The sequence below is a fragment of the Triticum aestivum genome, chromosome 2D (assembly GCF_018294505.1).
Source record: "Triticum aestivum cultivar Chinese Spring chromosome 2D, IWGSC CS RefSeq v2.1, whole genome shotgun sequence".
Taxonomy (NCBI): Eukaryota; Viridiplantae; Streptophyta; class Magnoliopsida; order Poales; family Poaceae; genus Triticum; species Triticum aestivum.
In genome coordinates, this window is record NC_057799.1 from 357,267,450 (window position 1) to 357,288,950 (window position 21,501).

Genomic DNA, 21,501 nt, shown 5'->3' on the forward strand with positions numbered 1-21,501 from the left:
CATCCACGTTCATTGGAACGCTTCCGCTCGCGATCTACAAGGGTATGTAGATGCACTCCCTTCCCCTCGTTGCTAGTATACTCCATAGATGCATCTTGGTGAACGTAGGAAAATTTTAAAATTATGCTACGATTCCCAACAACATCAATCTCTTTTCTGGCGACGTTGCCGGGGAGGTGAGTGCTTGAAGGTATATCTTTAGATCTTGCAATCGAATCTTTTAGTTTCTTGTTTTATCACTAGTTTAGTTTGTAAAAGAAAACTACAAAAAGTGGAATTGAGTCTGTCTCATACGCTTCATCTTTTTAATATCTTCCGTAAGTATGATGAAAAGGAAAATTGTGCTCAAGTGCTAGAAGAAGAAGTCTATAAAATGTTTGGTACTAAATCTTTGAATGATGAGCATGATTGCAATGTTGTTAGTATGAACTCATTGAATATCCATAGTACTAATGATGATTGCACTAGTCATGATGAAAATATCTCTTATAAGCATGTCGATTTTTGTGGAGTGTATTGGGTTTGCAAGTACACACCAAATAGGGAAGATAGATATTGCAAGAGGCATAAGCGTTTAGAAACTAAATTGTTGCAAGAAAGTCTTGATGTTTGTGCTGAAAACTTCAATATTTTTCGCGATCCTTGTGAACTTTGCAAGGAACATGGTCATTTAAATCTCCAATGCAAATTTGCTACTTGAGGGAAATTTGCTACTGTCGTACAAACCTCTGCACTTGGAGGCCCAACAACGTCTACAAGAAGAAGGTTGTGTAGTAGACATCACTTCACTCCCCTAGAGGATCTAAAATAAGGTCCCACTTCCCCATTGATATTGATAGCAGTGTTCCAAGACCTAACCATTTGCATGATCCAAGAGCACCACCGCTCGTTGAACCCTCTCCGCTACATCACCAACCTCAAAAAGGACCAATCCAGGCGATCGTATGCCTTCTAGAAATCCAATTTAAGGAAGACGCCCTTATGGCACCGCGAAGCCACCTCATGGACAATTTCATGAAGGGCCAAGATCCCATCATGGATTCGCTGACCCTTCAGGAACGCGGTTTGGAGAGGGTGAGCAATCCGCTCTGCCATAGGGGACCCGTCTTTTGGGCTCGACTAATGGTGGCAAAGAAACTTCTTTTCCGTTTTGGATCCTTGGTCATAAAAGACGGGCCAGAGATTCATTTCTGGAGGACATCTGACTAGACAATACATTTTTCTCTAATAATGAATTAGATAACTCACATAACTAATTGTACTAAACTAATCTAGAAGGCATATGATATAACTTAGGCCTTGTACAATGCAAGACTCTTAAGAAGATGCTTAATAAAATAAACCTTTTTTCGTAAGAATCAGATGCTTATCTTTGTAACTCTGGTACCTAATTAAGTGTTTGTCTTCTGTAAATAAGTATGAGTGCATAGACAGGAAATGATTTTTTTAAGCACCCCTCTCAGCACCGATGATTGAAGTGACTCGTCTTTGTTGGAGTTGTGTCAAATATAGTGTACGAGGTAGGTTACAGTTGGACTTGTAGTTGTATTGTGTTTACATAGGATATGGAGTGGTGTCCCAGTAGGACACTTGTATCCTAGACCTCTCATATATAGCGGGGGTAGACACACGATGTAACCTATGCCAACATAATAGCACAGGCGCGCAAGGGGAGCCGGCGGCGTGTGCCGGCGCCCGGGTGGCCGGGTGCAGTATTGTGACGGTGTCACGGGAAGGAGCGCCCGTAGTCAAGCCCCGGGGATGTAGCCAGGTGAACCTCGTTAACAAATCTCGGTGTCGTGCTTCATGTGATTGCTTGGTCCTTGGATGATCGATGGTATGACTCGGATTTATTCTAACAAGTGGTATCAGAGTTAGGTTGTCTGGAGGTAGCGGATCCTGTTGATCTAGAGGAAAAGACGAGCCGAGACGTGCGACCGTCGATAAGGCGATCGATCGGGCGAGCGTCAGGTGGCACGGGTACATGTTGTGATTGCTAGCGGGCGACGCAGGCAGATTGGATCGGACGCAAGGGATCTCGGCGAGATACTTGATGGCGGCGGCGTGATGTGCAAAAGCAGGCTGCAGGCAGAGCGCTAGGGTACGGCGTCCACTCGGTGCGAGGCAAGCGCGTTGCACGGGCAACGTTTGGAAAGCGCGTGTCGTGTCGGTCGTTGGCCAAGCGCAGACGATGCAATATCTTAGTAAACACACGCGTGGGGCTGCGGTCCAGGAGAGCTGCTAGCCGAGTTGGCTGCGCGTGTGCTAACTCCGATCTGGAGCGGTACTGGAGGTTACGTATTTGCTCTTCAATCACAAGCTACGTGAGGTTTGTTTGGGAAAAAAAGGAGCGGCAAGGTTCACGTATGTGTACAAGAGCAGTTTTTGGCTGGATCAAGTACGATCTATTTTTTGCTATAAGATGCACGAAGAAGCAATAGCAAAGAGTGACAGGGAAAATGAAGATTTGTGCAGTTTGCATGGAAGTTTTTCCTGGGTCGGTTTGCTGAGTTGGCTTGGAACACATGGACAGGCTGCGGAGGCGTGCGTATAAGTGCGTCATGCAGGGTCATGCGTACACATGGTGTCTAAGACATGCACAGATGTGCGGGTGGACACGACGCAGGGTGGAGCATGGTTGCAGTCGGATATATATGTTCGGCTGGGTCGGACTGGACAGTCTGACGGATCGACGTGAGTCGGTTGGTACAGAAGACGGTGGTGGGATCGACGACGACGACATTAGGAGCGTGATGCTGATGGTGACCGACTTCTGGGGCGTGGAAACACGTGGCAAATGCCCGAGACTTGTGCGGCTTCGACAAGACTATGGCGCAGGGTTGATTCAAGGTGGTGTATACGCGGAGCTTGAAGTCGACGGGGCGCGTGGGTGGACTGATCATCTACCATGGAGTCATGTTGAAGGTGGAGCTGGATTGAGGGGCTACGACGTAAGTCGACGGGGTCGAAGCCTATTCAGCAGGCGGGAAAAGCGAGGGACACGTAGTTCGGACTGGAGCCCAGTGGTCTGATGGAAGCGTGAAAATCGTCATCGGTTGATGATGATCGGTGGTACTCTGCAGTGGGGGTTGAGTGGTGTGGGTTCACGACCCTTGAGACTCGACCAGGATAGCGGAGGCTCGACGCGGTAATAGCGGCGAGGCGTGCAGTATGCACGAGGCATGGAGACGGGCCAGGGCTCTGGTGGTCATACATGTGGTGAGAAAACTGTGAATTTGACTCGGGATGACTACAAGCAACGGTGAAATTCTTTCAAGTTTCAGACAGACGGTCAAGAAAGGAGCGGTGATGTTGAGTTCAGGTAACTCTTATGTGTGACACCCAATATGTGAGTTGTTCACTTTCACGCAGGTCAGTGATCAGTGTGTGATGTCGTTGGACTGATACTCTGAAAGTTGGGAGCGCAAACTAGAGTAATAGGAACTTAACTTTGCTCGAGTGTTGACTGTGGTCAAGAAAAGAAGGGACTAGAAGTTGCAGGTGGAGTCACATGGAGTCTTTGGAGTAGCAGCGGTACTCATGAGATAAGCTCAAGTCCAATGTACATGGAAGTTTGACGCATGGACAAATCCAGGGTGGTGGAGTATATTCGCCAAGGTGGAGTTTGTTGGAGTTGTGTCGAATATAGTGTACGAGGCAGGTTACAGTTGGACTTGTAGTTGTATTGTGTTTACATAGAATATGGAGTCGTGTCCTAGTAGGACACTTATATCCTAGACCTCTCATATATAGCGGGGGTAGACACACGATGTAACCTATGCCAACACAATAGCACAGGCGCGCAAGGGGGAGCCGGCGGCGTGTGCCGGCGCCCGGATGGCCGGGTGCGGTATTGTGACGGTGTCACGGGGAGAAGCGCCTGTAGTCAAGCCCCGTGGATGTAACCATATCGGTGAATCTCGTTAACAAATCTCGGTGTCGTGCTTCATGTGATTGCTTGGTTCTTGAATGATCGACGATATGACTCGGATTTATTCCAACTGTCTTTCAAGTATTTTGGTTGGAGTTTGTGAAAGAATAAAAAATAAAGTAAATTTAAGGATGAGTTTTTTTTTGAACAGACCCAAGGGAGCCGATAATCTTGTTTTTCTTGGATCACATGTTTTTAGAAGAAAAAAATGTTCCATGAATTTATGATGTTTTATAAATAACAAAAAAAATCCGTTTGAAAATATTCATGATTTTTACGTAATCTTCTGCTAGAAGCCTTAGAAGGAACTTATGACACAATCTCATCCTGGAGCCTCGACGCTGTTCCTCTCTTTCCTTTCTTCCCGGTGGAACCATCCAGGCGCGAGCATGGAAGACAGATGTACCCAAACTAGATGGCGTCGCATTGAAAATGAAAATGCGTTACCAGAAAAGTGCCACGCAGCCAGCCTTCGTGTCCTCGGCCCGGTACGTGCCCCGCCGTATGTGCGGACACGTACCCCATCTGACCGGCGCCAGCGAACAAACAAATACTCCCACTCCCTCTTGCCCAGTTCCTGCTACCCCTTCCTCTGCTTTCCTCTCGTAAAGTATAGTCCCGCGGTGCTGCTCTGTTCATTACTCGGGCGATCGGCGATCGGTAGTGCACTTGCCGTAGCTGTATATTGATAGCGGGCTGATTGAGGTAGCTGCCTGCCATGTCTGGAAAATCGCTTGCAGTGGCGCCGCGGTCTGACCCGGACAACGGGGCGGAGCGGCAGCCGTCGTCGGCGATGCTCGGGGGCGTCATGGGCTCGCTCCGCGTCATCGAGCTCCAGCTCGTCGCCTTCATCATGGTCTTCTCGATGTCAGGCCTCGTCCCGCTCATCGACCTCGCCTTCCCGGTCGTCACCACTCTCTACCTCCTCGCCCTCTCCCGCCTCGCCTTCCCTTCGCTCCACAGCAAGGTCGACGACGAGGCCGCCGCCGTCCACTCCGCCGCGTCCCAGGAGATCTTCCGCGGAAGCAAGTAAGTTTTCATCACTATGTCAGAGAAGATGAATCTATTTCTTTGATTGGTTAGCACCCGAGGATTGTTCTTGTATACATATTTGGATGCACTGTTCTGGATGATTAATTGTGCGCCGGCGCGCAAGCAGGCTGTTTCAGGTGTACGTGGTGATGGGCACCACGGTGGGGCTGTTCCTGCCGCTGGCGCACGTCCTGGGTGGGTTCGCGCGCGGCGACGATGCCGCCGTGCGCTCCGCGACGCCGCACCTGTTCCTGCTCTCCTGCCAGATCCTCACGGAGAACATCGTCGGCTCGCTCGGCGTCTTCTCGCCGCCGCTGAGGGCGCTGGTGCCGCTTCTCTACACCGTGCGCCGCGTCTTCGTCATCGTCGACTGGGTCTATGACGTGTGGACCAACAAGCTCATCACCCGCACCGCCCCCGTTCAGGTGCGTTGATGTCACGATTTCCAGTTTCAGACATGAATCCTTTCCCATCGTGTGTCTTGACTACCGCGTTCCGCGGCGTGATGCAGGATAAGGCCTGGGTGTGGTTCGGCAGGTACCTCGCGGTGGCGAACCTGGTCTACTTCTCCATCAACCTGTTCGTCTTCCTGATCCCCAAGTTCCTCCCCCGCGCGTTCGAGAAGTACTTCCACACGCGCAACGAGGTGTACGCCAAGACGGCGGAGGACAAGCGGGCAAGGGATCTATCCTCGCTCGATGATGACAGTGCGCCAAAATCGGAGGTCTGCAAGAAGGCCGACTGAGATCGATGATCGTGTTCGTTGCGCGGCGTTTGAGCTGCGCTCGTAGTGTGCTCTCTAGCTTCAACTTTGCTTACCTGTATGTGGACCGGTGTTTGTACATTTGGGTCTTCGCTTCTCAATTCTGAAATTCCGTGTGAATGTCGTTCTTGGTTCCTCTTTACTCCCTTCGTTTCAACATAATTGAAGTTCCAGATTTAGTTTAAGTAACTTTTTAAAGTTTGACCAGCTCAAAAAATGTGCCAGATCTACAACCCCAAACACACAATAGATGAAAATATATACACAATCTCAAAAAACTAACTTCATGTTCTATATGTTGACTTAGTCAAACTTAAACAAGTTTTTTTTTTTTGACTTTGAACTCGCAAGTCGGGGAACAAATAAAGTTCACCCTGCGTCCTCCTCCGGATCGATACGTTCGTTCTTCTTCAAATAAAGTTCACCCCGCGTTCGGAGGTCGTTCGTTCTTCTCCAAATAAAGTTCACCCCGTGTCCGGAGGTGCGTTCGTTCTTCTCCAAATAAAGTTCACCCCGCGTCCTCCTTCGGATCGAAAATGTGCGTTCGTTCTTTTCCACCGTATGACGAAGTGCCCGGGGGCCGGGGTATTAATCTTTCTGAATCTAATATTGGTTTCGACGGTGTCGAGTGGTAGGAAAAGCCCCCCACCCCCCTACCCAAAGCCTGCTCGGTTCTGGCGGATCTTTCCAAATCTAATCCTGGTTTTGACGGGTGCCGAGTGGAAGGGTCGTCGCTCAGCGGATGAAAGCCCCCTCCCCCTCCCCAAAGCCTGCTCGGATCTGGTGACGACATGTCATGGCTCCCCCCTCGAGCAGGGGGGCTTGGGTGGTAGCCAACGATGCAGCGTTCCCTCGGCGCGCATCGCTGAGCTCTGAGGTGGAGGTGGTGGTGGACGGCGATGGTTGTGGGCGTGGGCCATTTCTTCGGTGCTCCCATTGGTCCATGCGTGGGCGGCGACGGCGGCAGCGTCGGTGGACAGGGGGGCTACAGCTACTAATTCGTCCGCGTGTGGGCGGCAGCATCGACGGACCGAGGGGCTGCAGCTGCGGCGGCGTTGTTGATCGGTGGTGCGCTGATGCGGAGCTTGGGGGCGCTGTGTCCTGGATTCGTGGGGTCTTTCTGGATCTTCAGGTCGGCATGTGGGATCCTGTAGCGGATGGTGTTTGTGTCAGTCATGGTGGTGCGATGGGCGTGCGGTGGTGTTGAGCTCAACCAGAAATGTTGTTGCGCTTGGGCGTGTGGGCCGGATCTAGCTGGGCAGCGGGGGACCCTCTGCCACTCGTCCTACGGCTTGTTGTGCAACGCGGGCCTAGCAAGACTGGCTCGACATGTTTTGAATCTTAATGCTAGCACTTCGTTGGCGAAGGCGAACAGTTCACGATATTGTGCCAATTTCAGTTTTGAACTACTTATTTCATAGCTTTCAACTGAGCGGCAGACCCGACGCGACGGATGGATAAGCCAATGTTAATTGCTGGTCTAATTCCGCGATAAAAGAGCTCTGTTTTTAAATAGATTTGTGCATCTGTAATGGAGATCAAATTGGTGGGGATATAAGCCGTCTCTGGCTTGTGTTTCAATCACGGGTAACACTGTCGAGCTACCTGCAACTGTCTGGTCACGCGCAACCGTTTCTGGCCTTGTTCCTCGCCGACCAGGCGGGTCAGGGCTCCAGGCACAACGCCGCTCTAGTCTAGCATCTTCTGGCGCGGAGTTAGCTGCTGCTCCACGGTAAGGTGGCGGCTCGCTGCTAGGAGCTAGGTTGGCGGCTTCTTGTTGCGGGTGCATCAGGTCTTGTCTCTCGCGGACGCGTGGTGGTGCATGGGATGCGCTGGTGCTTGATACATGGTTGCCACCCGGAACCATGGTGGTTCTTGGTCCGCTAACACTTGATTGAAGACATTGATGTGCTCGATGAGGTCTGCTCCTTCCTGCATCTTCAGCTCAAATAAATTTTGTTTCGGATACAACTTATTGGACATGGACTTATTCGGGAATTGAGTTTTCAACTTGGTCCAATTCTATCTGGTGTATTCACACATTACACAAGACCTGATCATTCAGGCTCCTGCAGATCTTTCCAGTCTTCAGCATCCATCTTGGCAGGCTTTACATCATCAGGTTTGATTGTCCTCTTAGGGTGTCCTTGACTCTTATCTGCCACATTTCAAGTTCCTGTGCCATCAAATTTTGACACATCGAATCTGGTTGTCATAATCATCTCTACCCACACCGGTTTAACAGTCTGCAAGATCTTTCATTTCCTCGTCTTTCTCGGAGTTAGATTCCTCGACCTCCTCGTCTTCCTCCATTGAACCAACCACCACTTTCGTCTTTCTTGAACCCACCATAAGAGATCCCACTGCTCTCCCACGAACAGCCATCGTTGATCCAGCCACTAGGTCAATACGGTTGGAGCGACCCGAGACGCTCCTTCGGGTTCAGCAAAGCCTTCTCTGCACGCACCGGTTTGCTTCCAAAAAAACTCATGCTCGAGATTTGGGGCCAAGCAACCTGTGAGCTTTTTTTGTTGCCTCTCCCAGCCCCTCCTTTTATGACCTCGTGGTGCCTATCTCTCCGCCGACCAGATGTCGTTTCTGAGTAGGAATCCACCAACCAAACGTACCCTGATTTGAGATAGTTTCAGATCCTATCTCCCCCATCAATCCAACACCACGTGACTGCTTGAACTCCAAGTCACATTGCGTCATCCGGCCCGGCCTTTCTTTTGTTCCATCGTGTGCACGGAATATCAAGTCGGTCCATGCCTTTGTCGAATCGAAACAGTATGACTCTCACAAGGTGCATCTAGACCTTAAGAGTCACACGCACCGTTCACCAGAGACACACTCCTAACGACCTCAGGACTCCAGATTATTATCGTGTCACGCCTGGTCTCTGATCCGTTTGGGTTGGTCCCTCCGAATTAATCGACCGGTCGAACCGCCCAAACCTGTCCACGCCGCCTCACTCCTCCTGAAGTGTGCGCCAAGTCAACCTAACCGACGATGCTTGCCGATCAGATCGATCTCGAGTTTGACCACCTCCTGTGATCGCCATGCCGCAAATGCCTATCTGGCCCGCATCGTCACACCCGCGATCAATGCCGCCCTTCGTTGATGATGTTTCGGTGGGCACCATGCACCGGAGACACAATCCTAATGACCTAAGGACTCCAGATCCTTGCCATCTCACACCCGGTCTTTGATTCATTTGGGTCGGTCCCTCTAGTTGAACCAACTGCCCGAACCCGTCCGCGCCACCTCAGTCCTCCCGACTTGCACACAGAGTTAACCTAACTGACGGTGCTTGTCGATTAGATTGATCTTGATTTCGACCACCTCATGTGATCGTCGTCCAGCTGTCGCCTAAGCGCCCTCTGACAAAAGCCCGCCCTTCCTTATCTAAGAACCATCGAGACTGATCAAGACAAGCGAGTGGTCTTTAATTTTAGCTAGCATTCTTATCGGAGAAACCTCGATGATGTTCTTTTTATCCTTCATGCCTTTCTGAACCCTAGTTGATAAGTGGTTGCCGTTGCTAACTTTAGGCATCTTTTCTAGCTCTAACATCCAAAGAAAACACAGGGCGTTAGGTGAAAAGATCCAAATTACACCTGCCTCGCGGAAACACACACATCATGTGAGGGTTCGTCTAATGGTTAGCGTGGCAAGTTTTTTATCTGCGGAAGAGCCCCGATGGTGAAGATGCTCTTTTCACCATCATATGCAAAGTCCTTGTCCACGAGCTCAGAACGGTAGGTGTGCTGCAGCTTATCAAGGACCTTCCTGCCGATGCCCTTGCCATCCACCGTCGTATCATCCTCATACTTGAGATTAACCTATGCATCATCAAAGCATAACGCAACTACCAAGTCAGCATGTGGATATATAAATAAGCTTGTACTCCCTCCATAAATTAATATAAGAGCGTTTAGATCACTACTTTAGTAATCTAAACGCTCTTATAGTAGTTTACAGAGGGAGTACTTGTGAAGTACTACTACTAGGCAGTAGTAAAACTAGTTAGGAAAGAAAACTGGTTTTCTTACATAGTAGTGGTTGAAGAACTCCTCTGAACACCTACCGTTCTGAGCTCGCGAACAAGGACTTTGCATATGATGGTGAAAAGAGCCTCTTCACCATCGGGGCTCTTCACCGATATCCCTTGGAGTTGGAGGGGTAGCCGATGAAGATGCAAGCGACAGAACGAGGTGCGAGTTTGTGAGGAGCGGAGTCGGCAGTGCTAGGATAGCAAAGGCACCCGAAAATACGCAAGCCATCATAAGATGGGGACGTACCGAAGAGAAGATTGTTGGAAATATGCCCTAGAGGCAATAATAAAAGGTTATTATTATATTTCTTTGTTCATGATAATAGTCTATTATTCATGCTATAATTGTATTGTCCGGAAATCGTAATACATGTGTGAATACATAGATCACAACCTGTCCCTAGTAAGCCTCTGGTTGACTAGCTCGTTGATCAACAGATAGTCATGGTTTCCTGACTATGGACATAGGATGTCATTGATAACGGGATCACATCATTAGGAGAATGATGTGATGGACAAGACCCAACTTAAGCATAGCATAAAAGATCGTGTAGTTTCGTTTGCTAGAGCTTTTCCAATGTCAAGTATCTTTTCCTTAGACCATGAGATCGTGTAACTCCCGGATACCGTAGGAGTGCTTTGGGTGTGCCAAACGTCACAACGTAACTGGGTGACTATAAAGGTGCATTACGGGTATCTCCGAAAGTGTCTGTTGGGTTGGCACGGATCAAAGACTGGGATTTGTCACTCCGTGTAAACGGAGAGGTATCTCTGGGCCCACTCGGTAATGCATCATCATAATGAGCTCAATGTGACTAAGGCGTTAGTCACGGGATCATGCATTGCGGTACGAGTAAAGAGACTTGCCGGTAACGAGATTGAACAAGGTATTGGGATACCGACGATCGAATCTCGGGCAAGTAACATACCGATTGACAAAGGGAATTGCATACGGATTGATTGAATCCTCGACACCGTGGTTCACCCGATGATATCATCGTGGAACATGTGGGAGCCAACATGGGTATCCAGATCCCGCTGTTGGTTATTGACCGGAGAGGCGTCTCGGTCATGTCTGCATGTCTCCCGAACACGTAGGGTCTACACACTTAAGGTCCGGTGACGCTAGGGTTGTAGAGATATATGTATGCGGAAACCCGAAAGTTGTTCGGAGTCCCGGATGAGATCCCGGACGTCACGAGAGGTTCCGGAATGGTCCGGAGGTGAAGAATTATATATAGGAAGTCCAGTTTTGGCCACCGGGAAAGTTTCGGGGGTTATCGGTATTGTACCGGGACCACCGGAAGGGTCCCGGGGGTCCACCGGGTGGGGCCACCTGTCCCGGAGGGCCCCGTGGGCTGAAAGTGGAGGGGAACCAGCCCCTAGTGGGCTGGGGCGCCTCCTTGGGCCTCCCCCCCCATGCGCCTAGGGTTGGGAACCCTAGGGGGGGGGAGTTCCCCCTTGCCTTGGGGGGCAAGGCAACCCCTTCCCCCCTTGGCCGCCGCCCCCCCCTTGGAGATCCCATCTCCTAGGGCTGCGCACCCCCCCTTGGGGGCCTATATAAAAGGGGGGAGGGAGGGCAGTAGACTACAGCCTTTGGCGCCTCCCTCCTCCCCTGCAACACCTCTCTCTCTCTCGCAGAAGCTCGGCGAAGCCCTGCCGGAGAGCCGCTTCATCCACCACCACGCCGTCGTGCTGTTGGATCTCTATCAACCTCTCCTTCCCCCTTGCTGGATGAAGAAAGGAGGAGACGTCGCTGCACCGTACGTGTGTTGAACGCGGAGGTGCTGTACGTTCGGCACTCGGTCATCGGTGATTTGAATCACGGCGAGTACGACTCCGTCATCCACGTTCATTGGAACGCTTCCGCTCGCGATCTACAACGGTATGTAGATGCACTCCCTTCCCCTCGTTGCTAGTAGACTCCATAGATGCATCTTGGTGAGCGTAGGAAAATTTTAAAATTATGCTACGATTCCCAACAGTGGTATCAGAGCCAGGCCTATGCGTAGTTACTATGCACGAGTAGAACACAAAGAAGTTGTGGGCGTTGATGTTGCCAATTCTTCTTGCCGCTACTAGTCGTTTCTTGTTTCGGCGGCATTGTAGGATGAAGCGGCCCGGACCGACCTTACACGTACGCTTACGTGAGACAGGTTCCACCGATTGACATGCACTAGTTGCATAAGGTGGCTAGCGGGTGTCTGTCTCTCCTACTTTAGTCGGAACGGATTCGATGAAAAGGGTCCTTATGAAGGGTAAATAGAAATTGGCAAATAACGTTGTGGTCATACGTAGGTAAGAAAACGTTCTTGTTAGAAACCTACAAACCACGTAAAACTTGCAACAACAATTAGAGGACGTCTAACTTGTTTTTGCAGCAAGTGATATATGTGATATGATATGGCCAGAAGATGTGATGAATGATATATGTGATGTATGAGATTGATCATATTCTTGTAATAGGAATCACGACTTGCATGTCGATGAGTATGACAACCGGCAGGAGCCATAGGAGTTGTCTTTATTATTTTGCATGACCTGTGTGTCATTGAATAACGCCATGTAATTTACTTTACTTTGTTGCTAAACGGTTAGCCATAGAAGTAGAAGTAATCGTTGGCGTGACAACTTCATGAAGACACAATGATGGAGATCATGATGATGGAGATCATGGTGTCATGCCGGTGACGAAGATGATCATGGTGCCCCGAAGATGGAGATCAAAGGAGCATGATGATATTGGCCATATCATGTCACTGTTTGATTGCATGTGATGTTTATCATGTTTTTGCATCTTATTTGCTTAGAACGACGGTAGCAAGTAGGATGATCCCTTATAATAATTTCAAGAAAGTGTTCACCCTAACTGTGCACCGTTGCGAAAGTTCGTTGTTTCGAAGCACCACGTGATGATCGGGTGTGATAGATTCTAACGTTCGAATACAACGGGTGTTGACGAGCCTAGCATGTACAGACATGGCCTCGAAACACACGCAATACACTTAGGTTGACTTGACGAGCCTAGCATGTACAGACATGGCCTCGGAACACGGAGGACCGAAAGGTCGAGCATGAATCGTATAGAAGATACGATCAACATGGAGATGTTCACCGATCTTGACTAGTCCGTCTCACGTGATGATCGGACACGGCCTAGTTGAATTCGGATCATGTTTCACTTAGATGACTAGAGGGATGTCTATCTGAGTGGGAGTTCATTAAATAATTTGATTATATGAACTTAATTATCATGAACTTAGTCTAAAATCTTTACACTATGTATTGTAGATCAAATGGCCCACGTTGTCCTCAATTTCAACGCGTTCCTAGAGAAAACCAAGCTGAAAGATGATGGCGGCAACTATACGGACTGGGTCCGGAACCTGAGGATCATCCTCATAGCAGCCAAGAAAGATTATGTCTTAGAAGCACCGCTAGGTGAAGCACCAATCCCTGAGAACCAAGACGTTATGAACGCTTGGCAGCAGCGTGCTGATGATTACTCCCTCGTTCAGTGCGGCATGCTTTACAGCTTAGAACCGGGTCTCCAAAAGCGTTTTGAGAAACATGGAGCATATGAGATGTTCGAGGAGCTGAAACTGGTTTTTCAAGCTCATGCCCGGGTCGAGAGATATGATGTCTCCGACAAGTTCTTCAGCTGTAAAATGGAGGAGAACAGTTCTGTTAGTGAGCACATACTCAGAATGTCTGGGTTGCACAACCGCTTGTCTCAGCTGGGAGTTAATCTCCCGGATGACGCGGTCATTGACAGAATCCTCCAGTCGCTTCCACCAAGCTACAAGAGCTTTGTGATGAACTACAATATGCAGGGGATGGAAAAGACCATTCCCGAGGTATATTCAATGCTGAAATCAGCTGAGGTAGAGATCAGAAAAGAACATCAAGTGTTGATGGTGAATAAAACCACTAAGTTCAAGAAGGGCAAGGGTAAAAAGAACTTCAAGAAGGACGGCAAGGGAGTTGCCGCGCCCGGTAAGCCAGTTATCGGGAAGAAGTCAAAGAATGGACCCAAGCCCGAGACAGAGTGCTTTTATTGCAAGGGAAGTGGTCACTGGAAGCGGAACTGCCCCAAATATTTAGCGGACAAGAAGAAGGCCGGCAACACCCAAGGTATATGTGATATACAAGTAATTGATGTGTACCTTACCAGTACTCGTAGTAGCTCCTGGGTATTTGATACCGGTGCGGTTGCTCATATTTGTAACTCAAAGCAGGAACTACGGAATAAACGGAGGCTGGTAAAGGACGAGGTGACGATGCGCGTCGGGAATGGTTCCAAGGTCGATGTGATCGCCGTCGGCACGCTACCTCTGCATCTACCTACGGGATTAGTTTTAAACCTCAATAATTGTTATTTAGTGCCAGCTTTGAGCATGAACATTGTATCCGGATCTCGTTTAATTCGAGATGGCTACTCATTTAAATCCGAGAATAATGGTTGTTCTATTTATTTGAGAGATATGTTTTATGGTCATGCCCCGCTGGTCAATGGTTTATTTTTGATGAATCTCGAACGTGATGTTACACATGTTCATAGTGTGAATACCAAAAGATGTAAAGTTGATAACGATAGTCCCACATACTTGTGGCACTGCCGCCTTGGTCACATTGGTGTCAAGCGCATGAAGAAGCTCCATGCAGATGGACTTTTGGAGTCTCTTGATTACGAATCATTTGACACGTGCGAACCATGCCTCATGGGTAAGATGACCAAGACTCCGTTCTCCGGAACAATGGAGCGAGCAACCAACTTACAGGAAATCGTACATACCGATGTGTGCGGTCCGATGAGTGTTGAGGCTCGCGGAGGATATCGTTATGTTCTCACTCTCACTGATGACTTAAGTAGATATGGGTATGTCTACCTAATGGAACACAAGTCTGAAACCTTTGAAAAGTTCAAGGAATTTCAGAGTGAGGTTGAAAATCAACATGACAGAAAAATAAAATTCTTACGATCAGATCGTGGAGGAGAATATTTAAGTCACGAATTTGGTGCACACTTAAGGAAATGTGGAATAGTTTCACAACTCACGCCGCCTGGAACACCTCAGAGAAATGGTGTGTCCGAACGTCGTAATCGCACTCTATTGGATATGGTGCGATCTATGATGTCTCTTACCGATTTACCGCTCTCATTTTGGGGTTATGCTTTAGAGACTGCCGCATTCACTTTAAATAGGGCACCGTCTAAATCCGTTGAGATGACACCGTATGAATTATGGTTTGGGAAGAAACCTAAGCTGTCGTTTCTAAAAGTTTGGGGATGCGATGCTTATGTCAAGAAACTTCAACCTGAAAAGCTCGAACCCAAATCGGAAAAATGCGTCTTCATAGGATACCCTAAGGAAACTATTGGGTATACCTTCTACCTCAGATCCGAAGGCAAAATCTTCGTTGCCAAGAACGGGTCCTTTCTAGAGAAGGAGTTTCTCTCGAAAGACTTGAGTGGGAGGAAAATGGAACTTGATGAGGTGATAGTCACCCCTTCCGAACCGGAAAGTAGCGCAGCGCGGGAAAATGTTCCTGTGGTGCCTACACCGACTGGGGAGGAAGTTATTGATGATGATCATGAAGCTTCAGATCAAGTTACTGAACTTCGTAGGTCCACAAGGACTCGTTCCGCACCAGAGTGGTACGGCAACCCTGTCCTGGAAATCATGTTGTTAGACAACGGTGAACCTTCGAACTATGAAGAAGCGATGGCGGGCCCGGATTCTGACAAATGGCTAGAAGCCATGAAATCCGAGATAGAATCCATGTATGAAAACAAAGTATGGACTTTGACTGACTTGCCCGTTGAGTCGCGAGCCATAGAAAACAAATGGATCTTTAAGAAGAAAACGGACGCAAATGGTAATGTGACCATCTACAAAGCTCGACTTGTCGCTAAGGGTTATCGACAAGTTCAAGGGGTTGACTACGATGAGACTTTCTCTCCCGTAGCGAAGCTGAAGTCCGTCCGAATCATGTTAGCAATTGCCGCATACTATGATTATGAGATATGGCAGATGGACGTCAAAACGGCATTCCTTAACGGCTTCCTTAAGGAAGAGTTGTTTATGATGCAACCGGAAGGTTTTGTCGATCCTAAGAATGCTAACAAAGTATGCAAGCTCCAACGCTCAATCTATGGGCTGGTGCAAGCATCTCGGAGTTGGAACATTCGCTTTGATGAGATGATCAAAGCGTTTGGGTTTACACAGACTTATGGAGAAGCCTGTGTTTACAAGAAAGTGAGTGGGAGCTCTGTAGCATTTCTCATATTGTATGTGGATGACATATTATTGATGGGAAATGATATAGAATTCTTGGAGAGTATAAAGGCCTATTTGAATAAGTGTTTTTCAATGAAGGACCTTGGAGAAGCTGCTTATATATTAGGCATCAAGATCTATGGAGATAGATCAAGACGCCTCATTGGTCTTTCACAGAGTACATACCTTGACAAGATATTGAAGAAGTTCAATATGGATCAGTCCAAGAAGGGGTTCTTGCCTGTATTGCAAGGTGTGCAATTGAGCACGGCTCAATGTCCGACCACGGCAGAAGATATAGAAGAGATGAGTGTCATCCCCTATGCCTCGGCCATAGGGTCTATTATGTATGCCATGCTGTGTACCAGACCTGATGTAAACCTTGCCGTAAGTTTGGTAGGAAGGTACCAAAGTAATCCCGGCAAGGAACACTGGACAGCGGTCAAGAATATCCTGAAGTACCTGAAGAGGACTAAGGATATGTTTCTCGTTTATGGAGGTGACGAAGAGCTTGTCGTAAAGGGTTACGTCGACGCTAGCTTCGACACAGATCTGGATGACTCGAAGTCACAGACCGGATACGTGTATATTTTGAATAGAGGAGCAGTAAGCTGGTGCAGTTGCAAGCAAAGCGTCGTGGCGGGATCTACATGTGAAGCGGAATACATGGCAGCCTCGGAGGCAGCACAGGAAGCAGTCTGGATGAAGGAGTTCATTACCGACCTAGGGGTGATTCCCAATGCGTCGGGCCCGATGACTCTCTTCTGTGACAACACTGGAGCCATTGCCCTTGCGAAGGAGCCCAGGTTTCACAGGAAGACCAGGCATATCAAGCGTCGCTTCAACTCCATTCGTGAAAGTGTTCAAAATGGAGACATAGATATTTGTAAAGTACACACGGACCTGAATGTAGCAGATCCGTTGACTAAACCTCTCCCTAGGGCAAAACATGATCAACACCAGGACGAAATGGGTGTTCGATTCATCACAATGTAACTAGATTATTGACTCTAGTGCAAGTGGGAGACTGTTGGAAATATGCCCTAGAGGCAATAATAAAAGGTTATTATTATATTTCTTTGTTCATGATAATAGTCTATTATTCATGCTATAATTGTATTGTCCGGAAATCGTAATACATGTGTGAATACATAGATCACAACCTGTCCCTAGTAAGCCTCTGGTTGACTAGCTCGTTGATCAACAGATAGTCATGGTTTCCTGACTATGGACATAGGATGTCATTGATAACGGGATCACATCATTAGGAGAATGATGTGATGGACAAGACCCAACTTAAGCATAGCATAAAAGATCGTGTAGTTTCGTTTGCTAGAGCTTTTCCAATGTCAAGTATCTTTTCCTTAGACCATGAGATCGTGTAACTCCCGGATACCGTAGGAGTGCTTTGGGTGTGCCAAACGTCACAACGTAACTGGGCGACTATAAAGGTGCATTACGGGTATCTCCGAAAGTGTCTGTTGGGTTGGCACGGATCAAAGACTGGGATTTGTCACTCCGTGTAAACGGAGAGGTATCTTTGGGCCCACTCGGTAATGCATCATCATAATGAGCTCAATGTGACTAAGGCGTTAGTCACGGGATCATGCATTGCGGTACGAGTAAAGAGACTTGCCGGTAACGAGATTGAACAAGGTATTGGGATACCGACGATCGAATCTCGGGCAAGTAACATACCGATTGACAAAGGGAATTGCATACGGATTGATTGAATCCTCGACACCGTGGTTCACCCGATGATATCATCGTGGAACATGTGGGATCCAACATGGGTATCCAGATCCCGCTGTTGGTTATTGACCGGAGAGGCGTCTCGGTCATGTCTGCATGTCTCCCGAACCCGTAGGGTCTACACACTTAAGGTCCGGTGACGCTAGGGTTGTAGAGATATATGTATGCGGAAACCCGAAAGTTGTTCGGAGTCCCGGATGAGATCCCGGACGTCACGAGAGGTTCCGGAATGGTCCGGAGGTGAAGAATTATATATAGGAAGTCCAGTTTTGGCCACCGGGAAAGTTTTGGGGGTTATCGGTATTGTACCGGGACCACCGGAAGGGTCCCGGGGGTCCACCGGGTGGGGCCACCTGTCCTGGAAAGATGGCGAGGTGCATAGTTCCACCATGGACGGCAAGGGCGAAGGTTAAGGAGAAGTGAAGCAGTAGCGAGTGCGTCCGGCCAGAAACGAGGCGGCACATTAGCATGGAACAGGAGCGTGCGAACGCAGTAGTTCAGAGTGCGAAGGACGCGTTCGGCTCGACCATTCTGTTGTGAAGTATACGGGCATGTGAGATGAAAAACGGTGCCGTGGTGCGACAAAAAAGTGTGGAAAGCAAGGTTGTCGAACTCTTTTCCATTGTCAGTCTGAAGAGCAAGGATGGGACGCCCAAACTGCATGCTGGCATAGGAGTAAAAAGCCATCAAAGTGGAGAGTGTTGGAGAACGTAGTAATTTCAAAAAAAAATCTATGCAGACGCAAGATCATGGTGATGCATAGCAACGAGAGGGGAGAGAGTTGTCCACGTACCCTCGTAGACCGAAAGCTGAAGTGTTATGACAACGCGGTTGATGTAGTCGTACTTCTTCACGATCGACCGATCCTAGTATCGAACGTACGACACCTCCGCGATCTGCACACGTTCAGCTCGGTGACGTCCCACGAACTCACGATCCACTAGAGCTTCGAGGGAGAGCTTCGTCAGCACGGCGGCGTGATGACGGTGATGATGAAGCTACCGGCACAGGGCTTCGCCTAAGCACTACGACGATATGATCGAGGTGGATTATGGTGGAGGGGGGCACCGCACATGGCTAAGAGATCAATGATCAACTTGTGTGTCTATGGGGTGCCCCTCTCCCCCGTATATAAAGGAGTGGAGGAGGGGGAGGACCGGCCCTCTACTATGGCGCGCCCTGGGGAGTCCTACTCCCACCGGGAGTAGGATTCCCCCCTTCCAAGTAGTAGGAGTAGGAGAGAAGGAAGGGGAAGAGAGAAGAGAAGGAAGGAGGGGGCGCCGCCCCTCCCCTTAGTCCAATTCGGACTAGGCCTTGGGGGGGCGGCCTGCCCTAGGGAGTCCCTCTTTCTCTCCCCTAAAGCCCAATAAGGCCCATATACTCCCGGCGAATTCCCGTAACTCTCCGGTACTCCGATAAATACCCGAACCACTCAGAACCTTTCCGATGTCCGAATATAGCCTTCCAATATATCAATCTTTATGTCTCGAACATTTCGAGACTCCTCTTCATGTCCCTGATCTCATCCGGGACTCCGAACAACCTTCGGTACATCAAAACACATAAACTCATAATACCGATCGTCACCGAACGTTAAGCGTGCGGACCCTACGGGTTCGAGAACTATGTAGACATGACCGAGACTCATCTCCGGTCAATAACAAACAACGGAACCTGGATGGTCATATTGGCTCCTACATATTCTACGAAGATCTTTATCGGTCAAACCGCATAACAACATACGTTGTTCCCTTTGTCATCGGTATGTTACTTGCCCGAGATTCGATCGTCGGTATCCTCATACCTAGTTCAATCTCATTACCAGCAAGTCTCTTTACTCGTTCCGTAATGCATCATCCCGCAACTAACTCATTAGTCACAATGCTTGCAAGGCTTATAGTGATGTGCATTACCGAGAGGGCCTAGAGATACCTCTCCGATACACGGAGTGACAAATCCTAATCTCGATCTATGCCAACTCAACAAACACCATCGGAGACACCTGTAGAGCATCTTTATAATCACCCAGTTATGTTGTGACGTTTGATAGCACACAAGGTGTTCCTCCGGTATTCGGGAGTTGCATAATCTCATAGTCTGAGGAACATGTATAAGTCATGAAGAAAGCAGTAGCAATGAAACTGTAACGATCATAATGCTAAGCTAACGAATGGGTCTTATCCATCACATCATTCTCCTCATGATGTGATCTTGTTCATCAAATGACAACACATGTCTATGGTTAGGAAACATAACCATCTTTGATAAACGAGCTAGTCAAGTAGAGGCATACTAGGGACACTTTGTTTTGTCTATGTATTCACACATGTACTAAGTTTCCGGTTAATACAATTCTAGCATGAATAATAAACATTTATCATGAAATAAGGAAATAAATAATAACTTTGTTATTGCCTCTAGGGCATATTTCCTTCAGTCTCCCACTTGCACTAGAGTCAATAATCTAGTTCACATCGCCATGTGATTTAACACCAATAGTTCACATCACCATGTGAATAACACCCATAGTTCACATCGTCATGTGACCAACACCCAAAGGGTTTACTAGAGTCAATAATCTAGTTCACATCGCTACGTGATTAACACCCAAAGAGTACTAAGGTGTGATCATGTTTTGCTTGTGAGAGAAGTTTAGTCAACGGGTCTGCCACATTCAGAGCCGTATGTATTTTGCAAATATTCTATGTCTACAATACTCTGCACGGAGCTACTCTAGCTAATTGCTCCCACTTTTAATAAGTATCCAGATTGAGACTTAGAGTCATCCGAATTGATGTAAAAACTTGCATCGACGTAACTCTTTACGACGAACTCTTTATCACCTCCATAACCGAGAAATATTTTCTTAGTCCTCTAAGGATAATTTTGACCGATGTCCAGTGATCTACTCCTAGATCAAAATTGTACTCCCTTGCCAAACTCAGGGCGGGGTATACAATAGGTCTGGTACACAGCATGGCATACTTTATAGAACCTATGGCTGAGGCATAGGGAATGACTTCCATTCTCTCTCTATCTTCTGTTGTGGACGGGCTTTAAGTCTTACTCAACTTCACACCTTGCAACACAGGCAAGAACTCTTTCTTTGTCTGTTCCATTTTGAACTACTTCAAAAACTTGTCAAGGTATGTACTCATTGAAAAAACTTATCAAGCGTCTTGATCTATCTCTATAGATCTTGATGCTCAATATGTAAGCAGCTTCACCGAGGTCTTTGTTTGAAAAAATCCTTTCAAACACTCCTTTATGCTTTCTAGAAAATTCTACATCATTTCCGATCGACAATATGTCATACACATATACTTATCAGAAAGGCTGTAGTGCTCCCACTCACTTTCTTGTAAATACAGGATTCACCGTAAGTCTGTATAAAACTATATGCTTTGATCAACTTATCAAAGCGTATATTCCAACTCCAAGATGCTTGCACCAGTCCATAGATGGATCGCTGGAGCTTGCATATTTTGTTAGCACCTTTAGGATTGAAAAAACCTTCTGGTTGCATCATATACAACTCTTCTTTAATAAATCTATTAAGGAATGCAGTTTTGTTTATCCATTTGCCAGATTTCATAAAATGTGGCAATTGCTAACATGATTCGGACAGACTTTAAGCATCGCTACGAGTGAGAAAAACTCATCGTAGTCAACACCTTGAACTTGTCGA

The 21,501-nt window shown here is 47.9% G+C and overlaps 1 protein-coding gene across 1 annotated transcript; it reads left to right on the forward strand.

Annotated features, from left to right (window-relative positions):
• The first annotated feature begins 4,504 nt into the window (after positions 1 to 4,504).
• On the forward strand, positions 4,505 to 5,867 carry LOC123049330 (uncharacterized). Its single transcript, XM_044472262.1, has 3 exons — positions 4,505 to 4,960; positions 5,091 to 5,388; positions 5,475 to 5,867. The coding sequence occupies exons 1-3, from the start codon at positions 4,650 to 4,652 to the stop codon at positions 5,706 to 5,708; spliced, it is 843 nt and encodes a 280-aa protein (XP_044328197.1). The 5' UTR covers positions 4,505 to 4,649; the 3' UTR covers positions 5,709 to 5,867.
• Positions 5,868 to 21,501: the final 15,634 nt, after the last annotated feature.

What these genes read in the sequence shown, in the direction of transcription:
- LOC123049330 (XM_044472262.1), top strand. Translation starts at nt 4,650, where the DNA reads ATGTCTGGAAAATCGCTTGCAGTGGCGCCGCGGTCTGACCCGGACAAC. An exon ending in GAGATCTTCCGCGGAAGCAA is followed by an intron (nt 4,961 to 5,090) that starts GTAAGTTTTCAT and finishes GCGCGCAAGCAG; the next exon opens with GCTGTTTCAGGTGTACGTGG. An exon ending in CCCGCACCGCCCCCGTTCAG is followed by an intron (nt 5,389 to 5,474) that starts GTGCGTTGATGT and finishes GGCGTGATGCAG; the next exon opens with GATAAGGCCTGGGTGTGGTT.